The sequence below is a fragment of the Schistocerca nitens genome, chromosome 2 (genome assembly GCF_023898315.1).
Source record: "Schistocerca nitens isolate TAMUIC-IGC-003100 chromosome 2, iqSchNite1.1, whole genome shotgun sequence".
Lineage (NCBI taxonomy): Eukaryota > Metazoa > Arthropoda > Insecta > Orthoptera > Acrididae > Schistocerca > Schistocerca nitens.
Window position 1 is genome coordinate 77,920,375 of NC_064615.1, and position 21,565 is coordinate 77,941,939.

The 21,565-nt window shown below is 41.9% G+C and overlaps 1 protein-coding gene across 1 annotated transcript in view; it reads left to right on the forward strand.

Annotated features, from left to right (window-relative positions):
* Positions 1 to 21,565, forward strand: part of LOC126234843 (serpin B6-like) — a 64,848-nt gene that overhangs the window by 35,605 nt on the left and 7,678 nt on the right. Inside the window, exons 5-7 of the mRNA XM_049943585.1 lie at positions 3,820 to 4,028; positions 10,946 to 11,131; positions 12,621 to 12,759. Coding sequence (XP_049799542.1) covers positions 3,820 to 4,028; positions 10,946 to 11,131; positions 12,621 to 12,759 — 534 coding nt within the window. The remainder of the gene's footprint in view (positions 1 to 3,819; positions 4,029 to 10,945; positions 11,132 to 12,620; positions 12,760 to 21,565) is intronic.

The window sequence follows — 21,565 nt, forward strand, 5'->3', positions numbered from 1 at the left end:
CTCTGCCGAACCGTTGGTCACTCCTATTCTGTATGTGGATGATATCTGTGTTTGCTTCCATGTGAACACTATCACATGGTTTTCAGTTCTCTCCCTTTGAATAGAGGGTAGTTCATTTCTGCCACTGTACTATAGTCCATCCTGATGCGGAGGTCTACTTCCATCAACAGTTGTCCATGGTCCTCCAGTTCACTTTCTTGGATTTCTTTCACACAGTTTTCAACATGGCTGTCGGTTGCCCCATATTCGTCATCTGAAGCTTGGCGTTTTCGTAAACTCAGTGTCAATCGCTTTCTTGCCCACAGCTCTTCGGTCACAGATTGTTCAACCCTTCTCCATCTTTACATTAGTTCTGCCTCATCCGGACTATGGTTGTAAAGTTTACGGATCAGCTGCCCCTTCCATGGTGGTCCTTTTGGACCCAGTTTACCATCATGGTATCTGTTTAGCCACCAGTGTCGTTTGCACTAGGCCTGTCTATAGTCTTCTTGTTGACACTGGGATCCCTCCCTTGTCGATTCGGCGGTCGCAACTCCTGGTTTCCTATGCTATGACTATCCACTCCCTCCTGCTCACCCCTCCTGTTCTATCTTTCCACGGCTTCAGGCTGTTGCCCACCTGCTGCTTGCCCTTTGGTGGGTTTACCAGTTGGGCTCCACCTCGCTTCTCTCCAGTGTGACTTCAGTCTTCCTTCCTTGTCCTCTGCCCCACATTCTCTCCCAACCAACCTCCACTTTGTTAGTTCCTCAGCGCTGGATTTGGATGGATGTCTTACAGGGTTCGAAAGCTTCCAGTCACCCCAGTGATGTTCTGTTGTTTGTTTTAACATACTTATGGGAGTTTAAGGATGGCATTGTTTTTAACACCAATGGCTGTAAGTCTGCTGATCATGTGGGATATGCCTTCACATCTTCTGTTGACACAGACAGCATCTCTTGCTTGCCATGTGTGTGGTTTCCATTGTGGAATTGATGGCCATCCACCAGGCCCTCTGCTTCATTAAACAGTCATCACTCACCTGTGTTTTGTTATGTATGGACTCAATGAGAGGCCTTCAGTTTATTGCTCAGAACTTTTCCCATCACCCCTTGGTCTCTACCATCCACAACCTTCTCGCTGATCTTGATGATGATGCTTGTTTGGTTGATTTCCTTTGGGTACCTGGCCACAGAGGTATCTCAGCTAACGAACTTGCCAATCATCTGTTTGGGGAGATGGCCACCTACCCCCCATTCTGTGTCCCCTCTGAGGCCAACTCTTGGGAGGCTACCCCCCATGTCTAATAACCTTTTTGTAATCAAGGAGACTTCTACTATACGACATTCTTCCCTATGACTCTCCCAGTGGAAATATGCTATCCTCTGATGTCTTGATATTGGCCATATTAAGTTGACCCATGGTTTTTTACTGTGTAATGAGCTGTCCCCCTCCCCCCTTGTAGTTGTGGGCCTTCACTCATGGTGATCCATATTTTGCTGGCCCACGAAAATATGCCCTGCTGCCTTCCTCGTCTTGTGTATTAGACTCACATGGCTACGTCTATTCTCGGTCTTCTTTGTGAAAGTGGTTTGTCCTCTCAGATTTAAGTCCTTGAATTTTCCTCTGGAATTTGAGTCCCTTGGTTAACGTAGGCGTCCTTGACCTTGCTTCCACACCAAACACATTCTTCTCGCCTTTTCCCTACATTTTGTCTGGTCTGTTGTGCAGTTTTATTTCCCCTTTTCTCTTTCTTATTCCCCTGGTGTTGTCCCTGTTGTATCGTGATAATGGCATGGCATGGTATGGGTGTCGGAAAGGGTTGGTGGCGGTGCTAGTGCCCCACCACATGTAGAATTTCTGGGAAAACCATGCTCTCCCCGTTTCCAACCACCCCCTCCTGTTATTTCCTCCTTCTGTTGCCCTGAAGTCCCTTTTACCTCCTTGTTTGCCCGATTTCTCATCTCCTTGACTGGGCTGGGCTGTTTGTGTTGCCCCTCTCTTGATTTCTGCCATCTTATATCATGGGACCGATGACTTCGCTGTTTGGTCCCTCCCGCGCCCCCCCCCCCCCCCCCCCCACACACACACACAAAAATCCAACAACCAATCATAAGATAATTGTCATTGTTATCAGAGGTTAGGCTGTTATATTATTCAGTTTTGTCAGTGAAAATGTAAATTGACGTGTTCATATTTAACTGTATATATTATAAATGAAAATGCACACAGCAGTGGTGAGGTATTCTACAATATTTATTATTTATACCGGTAGCGGCTGTTATGTCATCATCAAGTACAAAGGTAAATATGTGGTACAGTGAAATTTCTGTAGGATCGAATAGTTTTAAACTAGTGGAGCTACCGAGTCTCTCCACTTCCAAAGATGAAATTTGTTAATGTTAGATTTAGGAATAAAACAATTAGAATTATGTCAACGAATACTACAGTGTAAGATTATTTAACTAAGATAAAATAAGTGACACAGTAACTAATTAACTATGTTAGAAAATACAGCAATCGTCCTTAAAAGAAAGTGAACTGAATTGAACTTTGCTGACATGTTCCTGGGGAGTGCTTCCTTTCATTAAATACAAAATATTTTACCAAGAACCGACTTTACCGTCAATCTATACACATTCAGTTTCAGTGGACTTTAGTACTCATCTCATGTATCTTTTCTTCTAAACTCTATCGCCTACACGCAACACTTTACACGAGAATCTAACTATTATAGGTGGAGAAGTCTTGGTGACCAGATAAAAGAACCACGCTACCCTATTCATCGGACAGGGAAGTTACTGCTGTGACATTGCCTCACGTATGCAGCAGAGTGTGTAGAAGCTCCGCATGTGAAACTATGTTACATTTCGTGTGCCAACGAAACGTCATACAGTTAAACAAACGTATTTTGAAAAATGCAGTTTATCCTATGATTCTTTCTTTTAAGGAAAAAAGGAAAATAGGTTAATTAACGTTTTTATTTCTCGAACCAGTCAGAAAATAGCATAGATACTATCGAAGGAAGTGGTAGTTAAAGAGTCGTGCCAGTAGTTGGACGATATTATAGAAGGTGAGAGTATCCTTCGTATTTCTTGGTTTTAACCAATTGAACTTGACAGAGCTTCAGTGTAAAAGTGACTTTCAGCCAGGCTACCATTTTAGAAGTTGGGAAGCAGTCGTATTGAGACGTGGCAAACTTTACTTCATATCCGTAAATACACGAATTCAGTGCCATGCGGTGTTTTGCTGTCTTAGCTGTTGATATTGACCCCTCATCATATTCGCAGCCGATTGAATCACGGCGTTAATACACTCGTTCATTATTTATCTTCCTCGTTCTTCAGTCAGGTTGACAAGTATTGTGGGGAACTCGTGGAATCTAATATTCTCTGTGTACGTAAATGTTGGTCCCCATATCATAAAGAGTTCCGATGTTACCATTAAAAAATATCGCATCTGAGTTCGCTACTTACATAACCAATGATAAACTAGATTAGCAGTTAATTAAAATGATATAATTAGAGAGAAACCAGAGCAGTTTCATACTGAGAATCCCTTCAACATAGCCGAAACAACGCAGTGGGGACGAGCACTAAAATATTATTAACAAGTTGCAGTTATTCGTATTGTTGTGGACTTAGGTGTACTAGTACACATTATGCATTTCGTAAAACTGAACTTGACTGCAAACAACAATTTAATGTATTGTCGTGTGTTTCTCAGAAAAATGTAATGCACTGTGCAGGATGCAGGTATTTTTCCCCGACACATGGAATTTAACTGTCGCTAATAAAGATATTTGATTCAGTGCTGTGTGTTTAATATTTTGTGACTTTACAGGTGTTCTGTCATCGTTTACTCGGATGGTCATAGCAAATGCAGTTTACTTCAAAGGAGAATGGGTAAAACAATTCGAGAAAACGAGTACTTCACCGATGCTTTTCCATTCGGAACGAGCAACAAATGTGGAGATGATGTTTGTAAAGGACAGATTCAAGTACACTTACCTGCCACAGTTGGATTCCCAGGTTCTCCTCCTGCCTTACAGGGTAATACAACTAATTTTCTTTAATACAGCAAGACACTGTAAACAATACTAACCTAAATTATTTGATTTGGAGAACCAATTGGGACTGCAATAACCTCCTCAGTGAGTTGCTATTGGGATTAATTGAAATCAGTGGGGAAAGTAGAAAATTTATGATGGACTGGGATCGAAGCCCGGTGCCCTGCTTGCTAGGCAGATGCTCTGACCACTAAGCTTTTTTTTTTCGGTGTATTTGTTCGGGGCGGACGTCTCATGACACCTGGTCAGGTTCATCGTTGACCTGTTCACTCAGTTTTTTTACTACAGAGAGCAGCTCATCCTCTGACCGAACACGCTGAGCTACTGTGCCGGCGCCCTAAGCCATCCAGACACAGTAATGGTTGCAACTGCACGGAGTGCCCTAGCATGCCTCCCGTGAGACCCAAATGCTCAACTTATCCACACGCTACTAACGTAGTGTCCCTTGCCCCTTACTATCCTCATTGCTCGCTACATTTCGTAGATTCCCGTAATAGTTCCTGGCGTGAATCAGCACTGAAGAAATATACACGGTGTCTATTCTTTCGGACACCACACACAATAAATAAATAAATAAATAAATATATATATATATATATATATATATATATATATATAGTAATTATATAAGGTGAGACGGCCAGTGATGTCTTCAGTTCAGATGCTCATCAGGCTCGAACTCGTACGTGAATCGGCGAAATGCCACGAGTAATGAGGGTAACGCGTAAGGGGCACATCATTAGTAGTGTGTGGATAAGTTGAAAGTTTAGGTCTGACGGGATTCGTCCGAGGGTAGACCGTGCAGTTTCAATGACCACTGTGTGCGGCACAAATTTTCAACTTTCCCCATTCATTTCAATCAGTGCCCACTCGAACCCGATGTCTGTATTTCCTTTTTGTTTTAAAAGAATAGTAGATCACAAACTGGATAGATACGTATCCAGGAGAGCAGTTCACGATGGGACGGACCCTTCATGGTATGCAGTCACGGTAAAAAACTGAACGAAACAGATTACTGCATAATAGGTATTAAACGAAGTGTAGGGCTATAGATAAATGATCTGAATGGAACGAGCTTTGCTGTCAAGAGTGCAATGCATGAAGCCTTCATTGGCTAGTGTAGCAGACTATTGTCGAAAGATCTTTCACTAAACCCAAACAAATTAGGGTCGTATGTAAAGGCTAATAGTGGCACCAAAGTTAGTGTCCAGTCAGTCGCGGATAAGACAGGAACTGCAACTGCGGCCAGCAAAGCACCGACAGAAATGTTTAATTCCATTTTCAAATTTTCCTTTATGAAGCAATACCTGAAGTATTATCTCAGTTCAATTCTCGTACCACTGAAAAGATGAGTGAAATAGGGGTGACAGAAGAAGTGGGATACTTCCTAATATTGTGGAGGATTTCCTTTTTCTCGGCGCAGTGCAGCAACTCGATGTGATAGGTGCTCAACGCGTCGCTGGAGGTCCCTGCAGAAATAATGAACCATGCAGCCTGTATAACCGTCCATAATTGCGAAAGCGTTGCCGATGCAGCATTTAGTGCACTAACTGATCCCTCGATTACGTCCCATAAATGTTTCATGGGACCGACGTCGGGCGGTCAGGGTGACCAAATCATATGCTCGAATTGTCCAGAATGTTCTTCAAATCACTCGCAAGCAATTGTGGCCCGAGGATATGACATTGTTGTTTCGGAACACGGAGACCGTTTGCCGCCTTTCGTGGACTTAAAGCAGCCGAGCACAACCATTTTCTGGTCAGCGATCGGTTCAGTTGGACCAGAGGACACAGTCCATTCCATGTAAACATAGACCACACCATTATGTAACCACCACCAGCTTGAACAGTGCCTTGTTGTCGATTTGGGTCCATAGCTCCGTGGGGTCTGTGCCGTGCCCGAACCTTACAATCGGCTCTTAGCAACTAAAATCGGGACTCATCTGACCAGGCCACTGTTTTCCAGTCTTGGGTCCAACCGATATGGTCACGAGTTCAGGACAGACGCTGCAGGCGTTGTTGTGCTGTTAGCAAGGCACTCGCGTCGGTCGTCTGCTGCCATAGCCCATTAATGCCAAATTTAGCCTCCCTGTCAGCGGATACGTTCGTCGTGCATCCCACATCGATTTCTGTCTTTATTTCACTCAGTGTTCCTTGTCTCTTATCGCTGACAACTCCACAAAAATGCCGCTGCTCTCGGTCGTTAAGTGAAGGCCTTCGGCCACTGCGTTGTCCGTAGTGAGAGGTAACGCCTGAAATTTGGCATTCACTCCCTCTTGACACTGTGGATCTCTGGATATTGCGTCCCTGACGATTTCCGAAATGGAATGTGCTGTGCGTCTAGCTCCAACCACCATTCCGCGTTCAGTGTCTGTTAATTTCCGTCGAGCGGCCATAATCACTTTGAAAATCTTTTCACATGAATCAGCTGAGAACAAATGACATCTCCGCTAATGCTCTGTCCTTTTATATATTGTGTACGCGATACTACCGCCATCTGTATATCTGCTTATCACTACCCCCTGACTTTTGTCACCTCAGTTTAGATGTCAGTGGCCTTGATAAACTGCTGAGGTCGTTAAAATAGAAAAAAGCTCCAAGGCCCGCTGGAATCTCTATCAGATTCTGCATCCAATTTTCAGATGAGTCAGCCCCTCTGATAGCGGTAATCTATGCTAGACCCTTCGAGCAAAAAAACCGTGCCCATTAGTTGTAGAAATCATGGGTCGTATTCATCTACTATACGGCTAACTGAAGTTATCCGCAAAACAATCCTGCAATAGCCATGTATCAAATGGTTCAAATGGCTCTGAGCACTATGGTACTTAACTTCTGAGGTCATCAGTCCCCTAGAACTTAGAACTTCTTAAACCTAACTAACCTAAGGACATCACACACATCCATGCCCGAAGCAGGATTCGAACATGCGACGTAGCGGTTGCGCGGTTCCAGACTGTAGCGCCACCCCGGCCGGCCATCCATGTATCCATTTGTTGCAAATTTTGGAACGTATTCTCAGATCAAACGAAATGTGGTATCTCGAACAGAATGACCTACTCGAAGCCAGCTAGCACGAATTCCTAAAACATAGATCGTGTTAAAACCAACTCGCTTTTTTGTCACATGGCATACTAACAGTCATGGATGAAGGCCGTTTGGTAGGTACAGTAATTATAGATTTTTAGAAAACATTTGACTCATGACCAACCCTACGCTTGTTATCAAAAGCACAATCGCGTAGGTGTATTAGGCGACATCTGTGATGTTTTCGTAGGGCGCAGCAAATTACCTTGGATGGAGCGTCGTCGACAAATGTGCACTTAACTTCTAGTGTGCCCTATAGGAGTGCGCTTGGGCCCTTTCTGTTCATGTTGTACATTAATGACCTTGCGGGTCATGTTAACGGAAACCTCAGACGTTTCGCAGACGATACAGGTACAGTATTGATAAGGTACTGTCTGAAAGAAGTAGCATAAACATTGTTAGAAATTGATAAGATTTCAAAATGCAAAGATGGGCAACTTGCTTTACACGTCCAGAATACAAAATCGTGCACTTTACAAAACTAAAAGACAATACAAAGTATCCTATGAATATAATGTCAATGATACACAGTGGGAATCGGCGAACTCTTAGAAATACCTGGGAGTGACACTTTGTAAGGACGTGAAATGGAATGATGACATAAGATGAAGTGTGGATAAATCATGTAGCATACTTCGGTTTATTGGTAGAGTACTAGGAAAATGCAGTTAGTCTACAAAGACTATGGCTTACAAATCACTTGTGCGACCCATCCTAGAATATTGCTAAAGTATGTGGAACCTGCACCAAACAGAACTGACGGTGGGTACTGAAAGTATATAGAGAAGAGCAGCACGAACGGTCACAGTTTTGTTTGACCTGCGGGAGAGTGTCACTGAGATATCGAAGATTCTTGGAGATAGATACAAACCACCCCGTGAAAACCTACTTGCAAGGTTTAAAGAACCGGCTTTAAATGACTGTAGGGATATTTTACGCTCCTACTTATCGCTCCCATAGGAATCGTGAGGACACACAGCAGGCCCAGAGGCATTTAAATAATCATTCTTCTCACACTCCGTACGTGTGTGGACATGGAAGAAGCCGAAATAACTGGTACAATGGGATGTTGCAACACCAATAATACATAGATTTATGTATATTCTGTATAATTTCTCTGCTGACATTGTACGCTAGTCAATCCCCATAGTCAAGATCTTTGGTTGTAGAAATGAGTAATAATTGTGTTATTTATTTTGTCCTTTTAAGAAATTAAATTGTAACTGTACCTCTGGTTTTATACGTAGTACTCAGTGGATGCAATAATTTGTACAAACCCTGTACATTTTACTGGTCCATAAAAGTAGGGAAACAAAATGTAAAACCTATGGTAAAGCCTTGCCGATACGGAGGTAGTTTGGTGGAACTGGAAAAGGTGGACTTGGCGCCCAAGGCGCTTGATTCCTTTGTGGGAAGTGACACAGTCGAGTTATGACTGTGATACTGAGTGGACAGTGGCAGCCTTCGTCAGCTGTTGTGGTTAATTTGGATGTATAAACTGACGCAAGAAGAGGTTGCGAGCATGTAAATTAGCCTCGGATGGAATGTAAAGTGGCCTATCGACCATGGTATTTTTGTTATTGGCCCTGTTTGGTTAAATTTACGACGCCAAGAAGAGTTATACCAGGCCGTGGCTAACATCAAGAACCATGGTTGCTTTACCGCCAGTCTTATAGCCACTGTAATTTGCCACAAGCGCTACCATCTTCAGCAGAACACTTACCTAAATACATACGTCTAATGAACCAGTTATTATGTGAAACTTCCTGGCAGATTAAAACTGTGTGCCGGACCGAGACTCGAACTCGGGACCTTTGCCTTTCGCGGGCTAGTGCTCTACCAACTGAGCTACCCAAGCACGACTGACGCCCCGTTCTCACAGCTTTACTTCTGCCAGTACCTCGTGTCCTACCTTCCAAACTTTACAGAAGCTCTCCTGCGAACCATGCAGAACGCACTCCTGAAAGAAAGGATATTGCGGAGACATGGCTTAGCCACAGCCAAGGGGATGTTTCCAGAATGAGATTTTCACTCTGCAGCGGAGTGTGCGCTGATACGAAACTTCCTGGCAGATTAAAACTGTCTGCCGGACCGAGACTCGAACTCGGGACCTTTGCCTTTCGCGGGCTAGTGCTCTACCAACTGAGCTACCCAAGCACGACTGACGCCCCGTTCTCACAGCTTTACTTCTGCCAGTACCTCGTGTCCTACCTTCCAAACTTTACAGAAGCTCTCCTGCGAACCATGCAGAACGCACTCCTGAAAGAAAGAATCTCATTCCAGTTATTATATATTCAAAAATATTTTTTTGTGGAACCTCTAAATTGTGTGTACACACCCGTGATTATCCCCAGTCACATTCCTAGATAGAGTCCTTTCCAGTTGCGAATATCCTGTTTTTATTTAACTATTTTGGCAGTGAAACATTTCGCAATTTCATTAACTTTGTGGAGTATGAAGTTTGGTTAGTTTTCTGTACAGTAGTAAATGATTTAATCCACAGAATTTTTCATGTTAATGTTTCCCAAAGTGTTCAGAAAGAAATATTTTCATTAAAAAAGAAACTTCCATTAAAATAATAAATGACAAAATATAAATTGCTTACAGCTCTCTGTAAGTAAAAGTTTTAAAAATACAGCAGTATTATTTCACTTTGAACAGATTTGTAAACTTGTTTGTTTCTTTGTATATATTATTTTAAAGTAGTTTTTCAAGTTGGGTAGTCATTTACGAAGCCAGTTTGATTTGGAGTACAATGAGAGACTAGTTGCTAGATCCCTTTGTTAAATGTGGAACTAATTTTGCATTATTCAGTACATTTAAAGTTTTTACTAAAGGTATTGCCATTGTCTATTACCGTTTACAATTGATGGTGGTTTTTCAAACCATACCACTTTAAGGGACTCCATAAGCTACGTAACTTACGTGATAAACGAAAGTAAAGGCTCTTTCTGAGAAAGTGTTGAAATCAGTACAATCATTTATCTGCACCGAAGCTTTTCTTCTAAATAATAATTATACTGCCGATTTGTGTAAAATAACTTCATATGCAAACTTCTGAATCCCGAAGTAATCAGTTCTCTTCCAAATAATGATATTTTTTGCGATAGTTAATTGAAGTAATAGTAGTTCACGTTATTGCCAGTCAGACTTTGTTAATATGTTCATATGTCCTGCATTTGTTCATTACACTGCATAGCAGTTTTTGCTAATAGCAAGTGTTGCTGTGATACAGTGTGTGCTGCTACATTTATTGGCCATTCGATGTTCGGCATAAGGATTAGTTGTATTGTTTGCTAGGGCAAGTTACTGTATGATACTGAGAGTAACTGTATTAGAAGAGGTTAGTTACGGTATCAAGTTTGGTTAGTTTTTTAGGTGACGTTTATTTCCACTTTGTCATAAAACGTGACACCGCGTTGCCTAATTAAGCCTAATTACAGTTTACTTTCATATTAACAGAACTTCAGTGCAAAACCCGTTCACTTTTCTGTTTTTCACTTACTTGACGATTAGAAATTATAGTCCGATTTCTTGTCATTGTGTACAGTCACTGTCAGGTTAAAACCTTTCACAGAAGGTTGACATTATCGGCGACTGCCAATTTGCTGAGGGCCGGTAGTGTTACAGTGTACACTCAACCATGCAGTTCCTAGTGGTTTGCAGAGTATAGATGTAGATGACACTGATAACACATTAACGTACATCTCTACTTCTTAACGTCGCTTCCTTTTCTGCTACTACCATCTGTATGTTCCTCAACTGATTTAATATTAAAGAATCTTTTTAATAAGTGTTCTCTCTTTTTTTTTAACAGGGTGAGCGGTTCTCTATGATGGTTCTGCTGCCGAAGAGAGTAAACGGTCTGTTTGCTGCTGAGAGGAGGATAGGGGGCATAGACCTCTTTGACGTTGCAGACCACACATACTGGCAAACAGTGCACGTGTACCTACCAAAGTTCAAAATGGAGTACGAAAGAGAACTTGAAGAAATTTTACCAGGTGTAAGTGTCCTCCTCAAGCTGTGTAACACAGCCCAAGAAAAGGGGTACTCTCCACTGGCAATTCCTGTCAACGAACTTTCTGCTTGAGAAACATTGTAACTATCGATGCCATTTTGAGTAGACACTGACACCGTAACTCATATGTTTCAAAATAAATTGAGTTCCTTTTCTATGGAAACAATCTGTCACGTGAAAACTTTTAGCTAGTTGAATTTATGTTGCATGATACAGTTCTTAAATGCATACAGTAATTGTGAAGAACAGGAACAAATAAAGTGTTTAATTTCTTTGTGTGGACTGTATTAAGCCTAGGAGAACCTTGATATACCGCAACCGTATTTCCTTTCAGTGTATACAGTATGCTCTCAAGAGATTCGTTGTTTCGTTTTCTTTTTCTTCCTGCATTCGTCTTGCAGTGCCAGGGATGGGCTCACCTGTCAATCCTAGGAACGAGTTGCTTCAGGATTTTGTTTATTTCAGTTTTTAAAAAAATATTACGAGGTGTGGCTGGAAAAAAACCGGACTAGTACTGGTGAAACAATAAAACGAATGCAATAAGGCTGAAAGTCGCGTGGCCTGTCACGTAACTCTCGCTCCGCTTACTGCTCGAGTTTCATCTGCCTCCTGCACTCAGTCTGCCCGTGGCGTCTGTTTTAAGTAGTTGACGTTTTGTCTGTGCGTCGAAAAATGTTGAGTGTACAGAAAGAACATCAAATTTTGTTTCAAACTAGCAAAATCTGCAAGTGAAACGTTTGTAATGTTACAACAAGTGTACGGCGATGATAGTTTATCGCGAACACAAGTGTTTGAGTGGTTTAAACGATTTAAAGATGGCCGCGAAGACACCAGTGATGACACTCGCACTGGCAGACCATTGTCAGCAAAAATTCAAGGCAATGATGATTGTTTTTTTTGACATCAAAGGGATTGTGCACATTGATTGGGTACCAGAGGGACAAACAGTGAATCAGCATTACTACATTAGCGTCCTGGATACCCTACGTGAGCGAGTACGGAGAAAACGGAACGATTTGTGGAGAAAAAAGTCATGGATCCTTCACCAAGACAATGCCCCAGCTCACAGTGCGTTGTCAGTGAAGACGTTTTTGGCAAAACACAACATTCCCATCTTAGATCATCCACCCTACTCACCTGATTTGGCCCCCTGTGACTTTTTTCTTTTCCCTAAAGTCAAGTCAGCTTTGAAAGGAACTAGATTTGAGACTGTTGAAGCAGTAAAAGAAAAAGCGACGGAAGTAATGTATGGACTTACCGAAAATGATCTGCAGCATTGCTATGAACAGTGGAAAATTCGTATGGAGCGGTGTAGAGACCGAGGAGGAGAGTACATTGAAGGAGATAACATGAAATTGTAAATAATTGTAAATAAATGTTTTTTCCAGCATCAGTCCGGTTTTTTTCTAGCCGCACCTCGTGTTTCACGTATTCTATGAAGTTAACAGTATCTTTCTTTCTGCATTTTTTTCAGCATGGCATGGTGGACATGTTCGACATTCGCAAGGCTAACTTCACTGGAATCAGTGATGCACCACTTGTAGTCAGCAACGTCATACACAAGGCGTTCATCGAAGTCAACGAGGAAGGAACGGAAGCAGCGGCGGCCACGGGTAAGTACGAACCTATGGCTCTGACCAACCAAGTGCTAGAATCTGAACGACTTGTTTGTGACACCCAGTCTTCTAGTGCCATTTTATCGATCTAAATATTACGCATTAGAAACGGCGTGGTTGGATTAAGAGTTTATTTTATAAACTAGAAATTGTCAGCGTCTTTGTACGTATCACGTGGAGATCGTCGTCGTCTTCAGTCCGAAGACAGTTTTGATGCGCCTCTTGACCCTGTGCAAGTCTCATCATTTCTGCACAACTACTGCAACTGACATTTCTTCGAATTTGCTTGCTTTAAAGTTTAAAGTCAAGCCTTGGCCTGCCTCTACTATTTCTTAATCCCCCCCCTCACCGCTTGAGTCCATTACAAAACTGGTGATTCCTTGATATCGCAGAATATTCTATAAACCGATCCCTTTTCTTATTAAGCTTTGCCATAAATGTTTCTCCCTCTTTTACCTATTACTTCCTGACGACCTATACAATCTACTATCTCAACTTCAGCATTCTTCTGTAGCACCACGTTTCAAAAATTTCTGCTCTCTTCATGTCTGAAATGCTTATTGTCCAAGTTGCACTTCCCTTCAAGGCTAGCCGGCCGGTGTGGCCGTGCGGTTCTAGGCGCTACAGTCTGGAACCGCGTGACCGCTACGGTCGCAGGCTTGAATCCTGCCTCGGGCATGGATGTGTGTGATGTCCTTAGGTTAGTTAGGTTTAAGTAGTTCTAAGTTCTAGGGGACTGATGACCTCAGAAGTTAAGTCCCATAGTGCTCAGAGCCATATGAGCCCTTCAAGGCTACATTTCGGGTAAATGCCTTCACAAAAGACTTCTCAACACTTAAATTTTTATTCGATGTTAACAAACGGGTTTCTCAGAAGTGGCATTCTGTCTACTGCCAGTTGTCGTTTTGTATCTTCCCTATTTCGGCCATGACCAGTTTCTTTGTTGCCCAAATAGCAAAACAATTGACTGCTTCTAGTGTCTAATTTCGTAATCTAATTCACTTTCTTTGATCATCCTGTAACCTCCTTCCAAGACACGATCTATTCCATTCAACTCATATTTCAAGTCCTTTGCCGTCTCTGACAGATCTGAAATGTTGCCGGCAAACCTCAGAATTTTTATTTCCACTCTCTGAATTTTAATTCTCTTCGTCAATTTCAACTAGGTTTCCTTAACTGCTTGCTCAAGGTACAGGTTAAATAATATCGCTGATATGCTATACCCTGCCTCGCTCCCTCAGAGGGAGGTACATACTACGACCGATTGCTTCACACAGCGTGGCGCAAAATAGGTGTTAGAAAGTTTTCGTCTGCTGCGACGAAATAAGAGTAAATATATTCTTGATGCCACATTTACGCTATAGCAGATGACCTGACAAGACGCAATGAGTGTGTAGAGTCTTGAACTGCATTACGTGATAACGTTCTGAAGAATTTCACTTTCAGTTGCACAAATCTCTCTAAAAATTGCAGTACTAAGATCCTGGAGTGTTCCAGGAACATCTTTGAACACTCTGGCCTTTACATTATTCCATGAGAAATAATCACACGCATTCAGATCATGACCATAAGGGCGCCATTGTGCGCCATGTCCAGTGAATGCTAAAGTGTCCAGGACGGCGATCCGACGTCTGAATGTCTCCTGAAGAAGATGGAAGACGTCTGCGGTACGGTGTGGACGTGCTCCATGCTGCATGAACCAATAGTTTCAGAGCATTCGGCGGTGTCGTGCAAGATGAACAGATTCCCTCAATAAAAATGGGCCCAATAATGCGGTGTGCATTTATTGCGCGCTAAACAGTGACTTTTTGTGGATGAAGTGGAGCAGCAGCTTCAAGGTTTGGGTCCATAGTACCACTGTTCCATTGTTTGTGCTTCCATTCTGAAATGTGAACTGAGACATCAGTTTCTTGGGCTGTGTTACACAACTTACTGAGGGTAAAACTTCTTCAAGTTCTTTTTCGTACTCCATTTTGAACTTTGGTAGGTATACGTGCACTGTTTGCTAGTATGTGTGGTCTGCAACGTCAAAGAGGTCTATGCTCCCTATCCTCCTCTGAGCAGCTAACATACTTTTTACTCTCTTCGGCAGCAGAACCATCATAGAGAATCGCTCACACTGTTAAAAAAAGAAAGAACACATTAAAAAGATTCTTTAATATTAAATCAGTTGAGGAACGTACAGATAGTAGTAGGAGAAAAGGAAGCGACGTTAAGAAGTAGAGCTGTACGTTAATGTGTTACCAGTGGCATCTACATCTATACTCTGCAAACCACTAGGAACTGCATGGTTGAGTGTACATTGTAGCACTACCGGCCCTCACCAAATTGGCAGTCGCCGATAAGGTTAACCTTCTGTGAAAGGTTTTAGCCTGACAGTGACTGTGCACAATGACAAGAAATCGGATTATAATTTCTAATCATCAAGTAAGTGAAATAGTAAAAACAGCAAAGAAAACGGGTGTCAGAGTTACAATACAACATCACAACGACAATTTACGGCCTACGATTAAATCACAGGATACAAACACTTTCTAAAACGTAATTTGTGCTAACCTGTAAGTCTGCTCTTGAAAAAGGTGTTTTCTGCAGAAAGATATTTTACGTTATCCTTGGCAAAATTTACTCAGAAGTAGCTAAAAGAAAGATTTTAAAGTAACTGTATTACTTACCTTCATCTTCTACCGTCCAGAACTAGGCTTCCAGTCCATTCCGAATGCGGTTCATTCCATCGCTTTCGTGGTCTCCTTACGTTACTTTTCCCATTGATTTCACACCTTTAGATTTTGCTACCTCTGTGGATATTGTAGTTAATGTTACTAAATTTTATTTTTTAGTCGTACTTCACCAGGCAACGTTCTTTGGCAGAACAACTTGCTTCATTCATTAGTTATATTCCATGGTATACTTCTTGCCTAGCAGAGCTGCCACATGAATTTCCAAATGGCATCCCATAAAGGTACCCAATTTCGTGGATAACGACTGTCGTCAGAGGAAACTGCAGTGAACGAAGATCCTAACATGGAAAAGGGTGTCCGAACTAATCAGTTGCGGAATAGGTCGGTACAGCTGCTCGGAAGGTAAGAGTGTGATAAATCACTTCTCCTAGCAGGTCACCCTTTAAGTAGGTGCTAGACGTATTTACATGTGGAGAATGTTTACATGGAGTGATACGGTTTCTGGTAATATTCCACAGTTTGTGTCTAGGCGACTATGTATGCCGTGTTTAAAAATCGAAACTTCGCATTGGGTTGCTACATTGCAGCTTTAATCTCTTTTTATTATTTGCCAAGCAAACGCATTTAAAATGACATTCGTCACCGCAAATACTCGTCCATCTACCACTTGGTGCAGTGCTTACCTACGGATAATTTTTGTTCTGCTGGTAACACATGTGACTATGCTTTGCCAAAAAGGATTTCAGAGTCAAAGTAAACCACACGATTAAAAATAATTAATGTTACACCCTCAGAGGATCTATATTTTCTCATTTCTTAACAATATTCCCACTCTTTGAGACCATGAACGTAAATGAATTTCAATTTAGTTAGAAAATTACAGGAAATAATAACTTAAATGAACTTCACATTAAAATAATCACATACTTTAAAAATATTTTGACAGATATTCCCTTAAAAGTGTAACATACTTTAGAAAAGAAAACCTTTACGACCACGTTGAATGAATGCCTGATCTGTGGAATGGGTACTGAATTCCAGTTATCGTGTAGCGTGTTCTAATTGCAGGTGGTGTGCTTACTCTGTGTTAGTGTTAACAAAAACTTTGTACGAAATGCAACTCCCAATACCAATAAAGAAATACAATTACTCCAAAATACATTCAGCCACTTAGTTAGGTTAGGTTAGGTTAGGTTAGGTTAGACACTGAATCATCTGGCCCTGTTCAAAACTGATAACATTGGCCCCTGCGCACGAAACAAACAAATTAAATTGTCTTACCTCTAAAGCAGCAATGGAGTAACGCAGTATTTTCTGATCTCTCATGAAAAACAAAAATATGCTAGCTACAGGCTCAGCAGTGTGCTATGCTGGCCATTATACTTGAAATGCACATCAAATTCTTTTGGCTGATAAACGAAATAATTTAAGAAAATCCAATTTCTTTAAAAAATATATTACCTGAATCGGGAGGCGGTGCTGATTATGGTGAATTACTAACATATTTTTCTTTAGCAAAATTATATTGCAAGTTAAGTTTGTCCTCTCAAAAACATCTGACAATTGAAGTTACATTACTCACAACTGATTCACAAACAATGAGATTTAAACAGCAGGTATTATCTAAGCTGACTAAGGCAACATAAATGCAAAATTATCAAATTACACATAGTTCTGTTAACAAATCTTAAAACATTACAAAAGTGAAATATCTAACTAGCCTTTTTATCAAAACGGTTTACGTACATTACGGGATTACTCAACAATTACAAATTATCAGCCAACTCATTTATACTAACGTGCTGGCAAAAACAGAAATCATAATTATTTAAGAACTTTACCTTGCTTCCATGAAGTCTTCTGCTTCCATGTTCAGCAGTATTGTCATACCTACATTAATCTGACACTTGATGGCTTCACACAGCACACCCCCAAACCTGCCTGCTCCATCGTCTTTCCCTCACAGACAGCTACCTACAACTGTGCCCCAGCACTCTCTTACACCAACACTATAATAATATCAGACCAGATTCAGTATCTCTACGTCTGCAATCTTACTCAGTCAGCGATATACAGCCTGTAGAAGACATACATCTTTTATAAAATCATATTCTGGCGCCACATACAAATGTGCATCAGTAGACTCCTTTCACAAGGAATAAACGGTTAATCTGCCGCAATTTGCTAGACAAATTTCTGGCAGCCGGGAGGCAAAGACTTCGCCGTCGTAGCTGACGGTCGAAATAGTGCAGCTGACTGCTTGGAGAGTATTCGTCATGCCAAGTTCATAGGCACCAAATGAAGAGGAAATTGCTAGACAAATTAAAAGGTAAAAAAAAGTTCTATTGAAGATGGAATTGTTGCAGAGCTCTTGAAATCAGGTGGCCCGAAAACTTCAGAGGAACTACATTGATCATGACAAAAATTTGACAAACGGATGTAATTTCGAATGACGGGAAAAATGCATTGATACAGAAATTACATACAGAGAAAGAACAGATGTTAACAGTTACACTGGGATTTCCCTTTTGTCTGTCACATACAGAATTCTGTCTCAGGGTCTTCTGGACCGAGTTCAACAAAAACATGAATGCAAAATAGGTGAATATCAAGCATGTCTCAGACCTTGCCCAGTAAAAAATATTAATACTCAAACTATTTCTCAGGCGTGAAAAAAATTACAATGAAATGGTAAAAAGTCACTCCTTCTTAGATTCTTAAAAAGCTTTGACTCAGGCGATTGTAGCTCTGTCTTGCAAATTCTTAAGGAATAAGATCAGGGCCTCCAAACCACTGAAATTATTAGGGAAACTCCAAACAGTACAAGGCGGAGAAATTTTGAAAATTTTGAAATTAAAACAGAAGAGAGACAAGGTGATTAACTCTCTCTCCATTACTTTTCAGCCCGCATCTCGTGGTCGTGCGGTAGCGTTCTCGCTTCCCACGCCCGGGTTCCCGGGTTCGATTCCCGGCGGGGTCAGGGATTTTCTCTGCCTCGTGATGGCTGGGTGTTGTGTGCTGTCCTTAGGTTAGTTAGGTTTAAGTAGTTCTAAGTTCTAGGGGACATATGACCACAGCAGTTGAGTCCCATAGTGCTCAGAGCCATTTGAACCATTTGATTACTTTTCAACTGTGTCATAGTCAAAGTAAGTCAAGAACGAGAAAACTGAAATCTAAGCTTAAAATGGACCAACCATTCAAACTGTAAAGTGCCAATATTACGGTAGGCTGGTTATCTCTTGCAGGTAACCTGGCTTTTCTAGGTCAGGATGTCAAAACAGGGCAAAAATAAAAATTCTTAAAGAACAATCGGAAAGAGTAGGACTGTAAATACAACTACAAGAAATACGTTTCCAGCAACTATCTGGCGCCCAAAGTTCTGAAAATAAAATACGGGAAAACCGAATGTTAGTCAATCCAAATACTTAAGCGAAACAACTGGCCTGGAGAAGAATGGTTAAGAAATTCGCTGTCACAAAATGGAAACGGCTTTCAGGCTTGCAAAAGACGTCTGTTACGAAAAGTAATTCTCAAAATATCCCACGCCACGACACAATAAATCCATGAAACTAGCGTGTCTTTTTGGGGCTAAAAGCACCATTTGAAAGAAGGAGGGAGGACACTGGAGAAATCAGAAAGAGGGAATGAAAAGTAATCAGGAATATTTCAGCCCCAAATTATACTGAGAAAGGAACATAAAAACAACGATCAAATAAAGAAATTTAAAATTACAAAAAAATGTTCAAATGTGTGTGAAATCTTATGGGACGTAACTGCTAAGGTCGTCAGTCCGTAAGCTTACACACTACTTAACCTAAATTATCCTAAGGACAAACACACACACCCATGCCCGAGGGAGGACTCGAACCTCCGCCGGGACCAGCCGCACCGTCCACGACTGCAGTGCCTTTGACCGCTCGGCTAATCCCGCGCGGCTGAATATTACATCCACATCCTTTCGGATACGAAAAAAGCAAACTAAATTTCTGTAGCGATATTAAAAGGATGGAGCTAACAAGATTAAGCAGATAGCTTGTGAAATTCTACGAAGCCCTACAGTAATCCTCAAACTGAAACAAGAATAATGAGAGGTGCAGTTAAAAATATCTGACGGAAGCATGAATAACACAACTTTATATACTAGAGAGAAAATATTTTAAGCAGAAAATTCACGACTTGACCGTTGGCCTTGTAGAAGACCGGGCGGGACAGCTTGGTCTGACGAACAGATAGGAGCCCATTTTGAGAGAATGAAATTAATCTGGCCACAAGGGAAAGCTAAAACAAAACTCTTTTTGTACACTGTGTGGTCCATTAGGGGTCAAACGATGATGATGTCTTTTATGTGAAGCAATCGTCGCAATAAAAATTGTTTCACAAAAGCATTGACAAGTACAGCTCAATTGCTTCTAAAGACTGTTTTTCAAATTCCTCAAAAGCAGGTAGATTAAAGCTTTCACGTCATGCTCTGTGAGATTAACTGGTGTAAATCGGTCGATCGATCAAGTGCTTGCTGTTGATTGGTCTAAAGGAAACAGTGGTGAATTCAATACGGAGCAGAAGGCGCACACGTCCCAGTGAAACCGGTGGCCAAGTAACAGTACTTTTCTGATGGCGTGAGGTGGCCTTGAAGTCAAGTGGCTCTCCGGAAAGCTCGTTAGTGTTTCTCCTCACGTCAGACATTCGCGTCCTTCTCGCAGTAAAGCTAAACATCCAAGCACGCAGACTGATTCTGAGGGCTGAAGAATTACCGCTGTGTGGCAGCATCGTTCCCTTGCGTCATTCTCTTCGCTGTTTGGGATGCCTCACCTTCTGACTACCATGAACGTGCAAATTTGATGCAATGTGAATGTCCGCGTATTTTGTACTTCAACCAAAACGGTACTGTCAGTGGTCTCAAAGACATTCGAAGGAGAAGACTCATTCACCTGACGCATAGCTTATCATGGTTCTTTTTTACGCAATCATGTAATACGAATGACGGTAGAGACTGACAGGGCCCGTAAACAGCTGCACTATTTCCCACCAGACATTCAGAAAACAGCGTCTCAAAAAGCTCCAATGACAGACGCCGCAGCGACACACTGAACACCGCTCTTAGATAGTACCGCTTTCATCCCTAAGATGTGACTCACATCATGATAAACAGCAAAGAATTAGAGATATACAGCAGAGAAACAGGCAGTTGGTACACCTTCACAACAGGTGTAAGGAAGGGAACAGTACAAATCACGTGCATTTTCAGCTTCCTGCGGCGTAATGAATAATCCATTAAATTTCTGGCAAACAGCCGCGTAAATACTACACTACTAGCCATTAAAATTGCTGCACCACGAAGAAATGCAGATGATAAACGGGTATTCATTGGACAAATATATTATACTAGAACTGACATGTGATTACATTTTCACGCAATTTGGGTGCATAGATCCTGAGAAATCAGTACCTAGAACAACCACCTCTGGCCGTAATAACGGCCTTGATACGCCTGGGCATTGCGTCAAACAGAGCTTGGATTGCGTGTACAGGTACAGCTGCCCATGCAGCTTCAACACGATACCACACTTCATCAAGAGTAGCGACTGGCGTATTGTGACGAGCCAGTTGCTAGGCCACCATTGACCAGACGCTCTCAATTGGTGAGAGATCTGGAGAATGTGCTGGCCAGGGCAGCAGTCGAACATTTTCTGTATCCAGAAAGGTTCGTACAGGACTGCAATATGCGCTAGTGCATTATCCTGCTGAAATGTAGGGTTTCGCAGGGATCGAATGAAGGGTAGAGCCACGGGTAGTAACACATCTGAAATATAACGCCCACTGTTCAAAGTGCCGTCAATGCGAACAAGAGGTGACCGAGACGTGTAACCAATGGCACCCCATACCATCACGCCGGGTGATACACCAGTATGGCGATGACGAATACACGCTTCCAATGTGCGTTCACCGCGATGTCGCCAAACACGGATGCGACCACCATGATGCTATAAACAGAACCTGGATTCATCCGAAAAAATGACGTTTGGCCATTCGTGCACCCAGGTTCGTCGTTGAGTACACCATCGCAGGCGCTCCAGTCTGTGATGCAGCGTCAAGGGTAACCGCAGCCATGGTCTCCGAGCTGATAG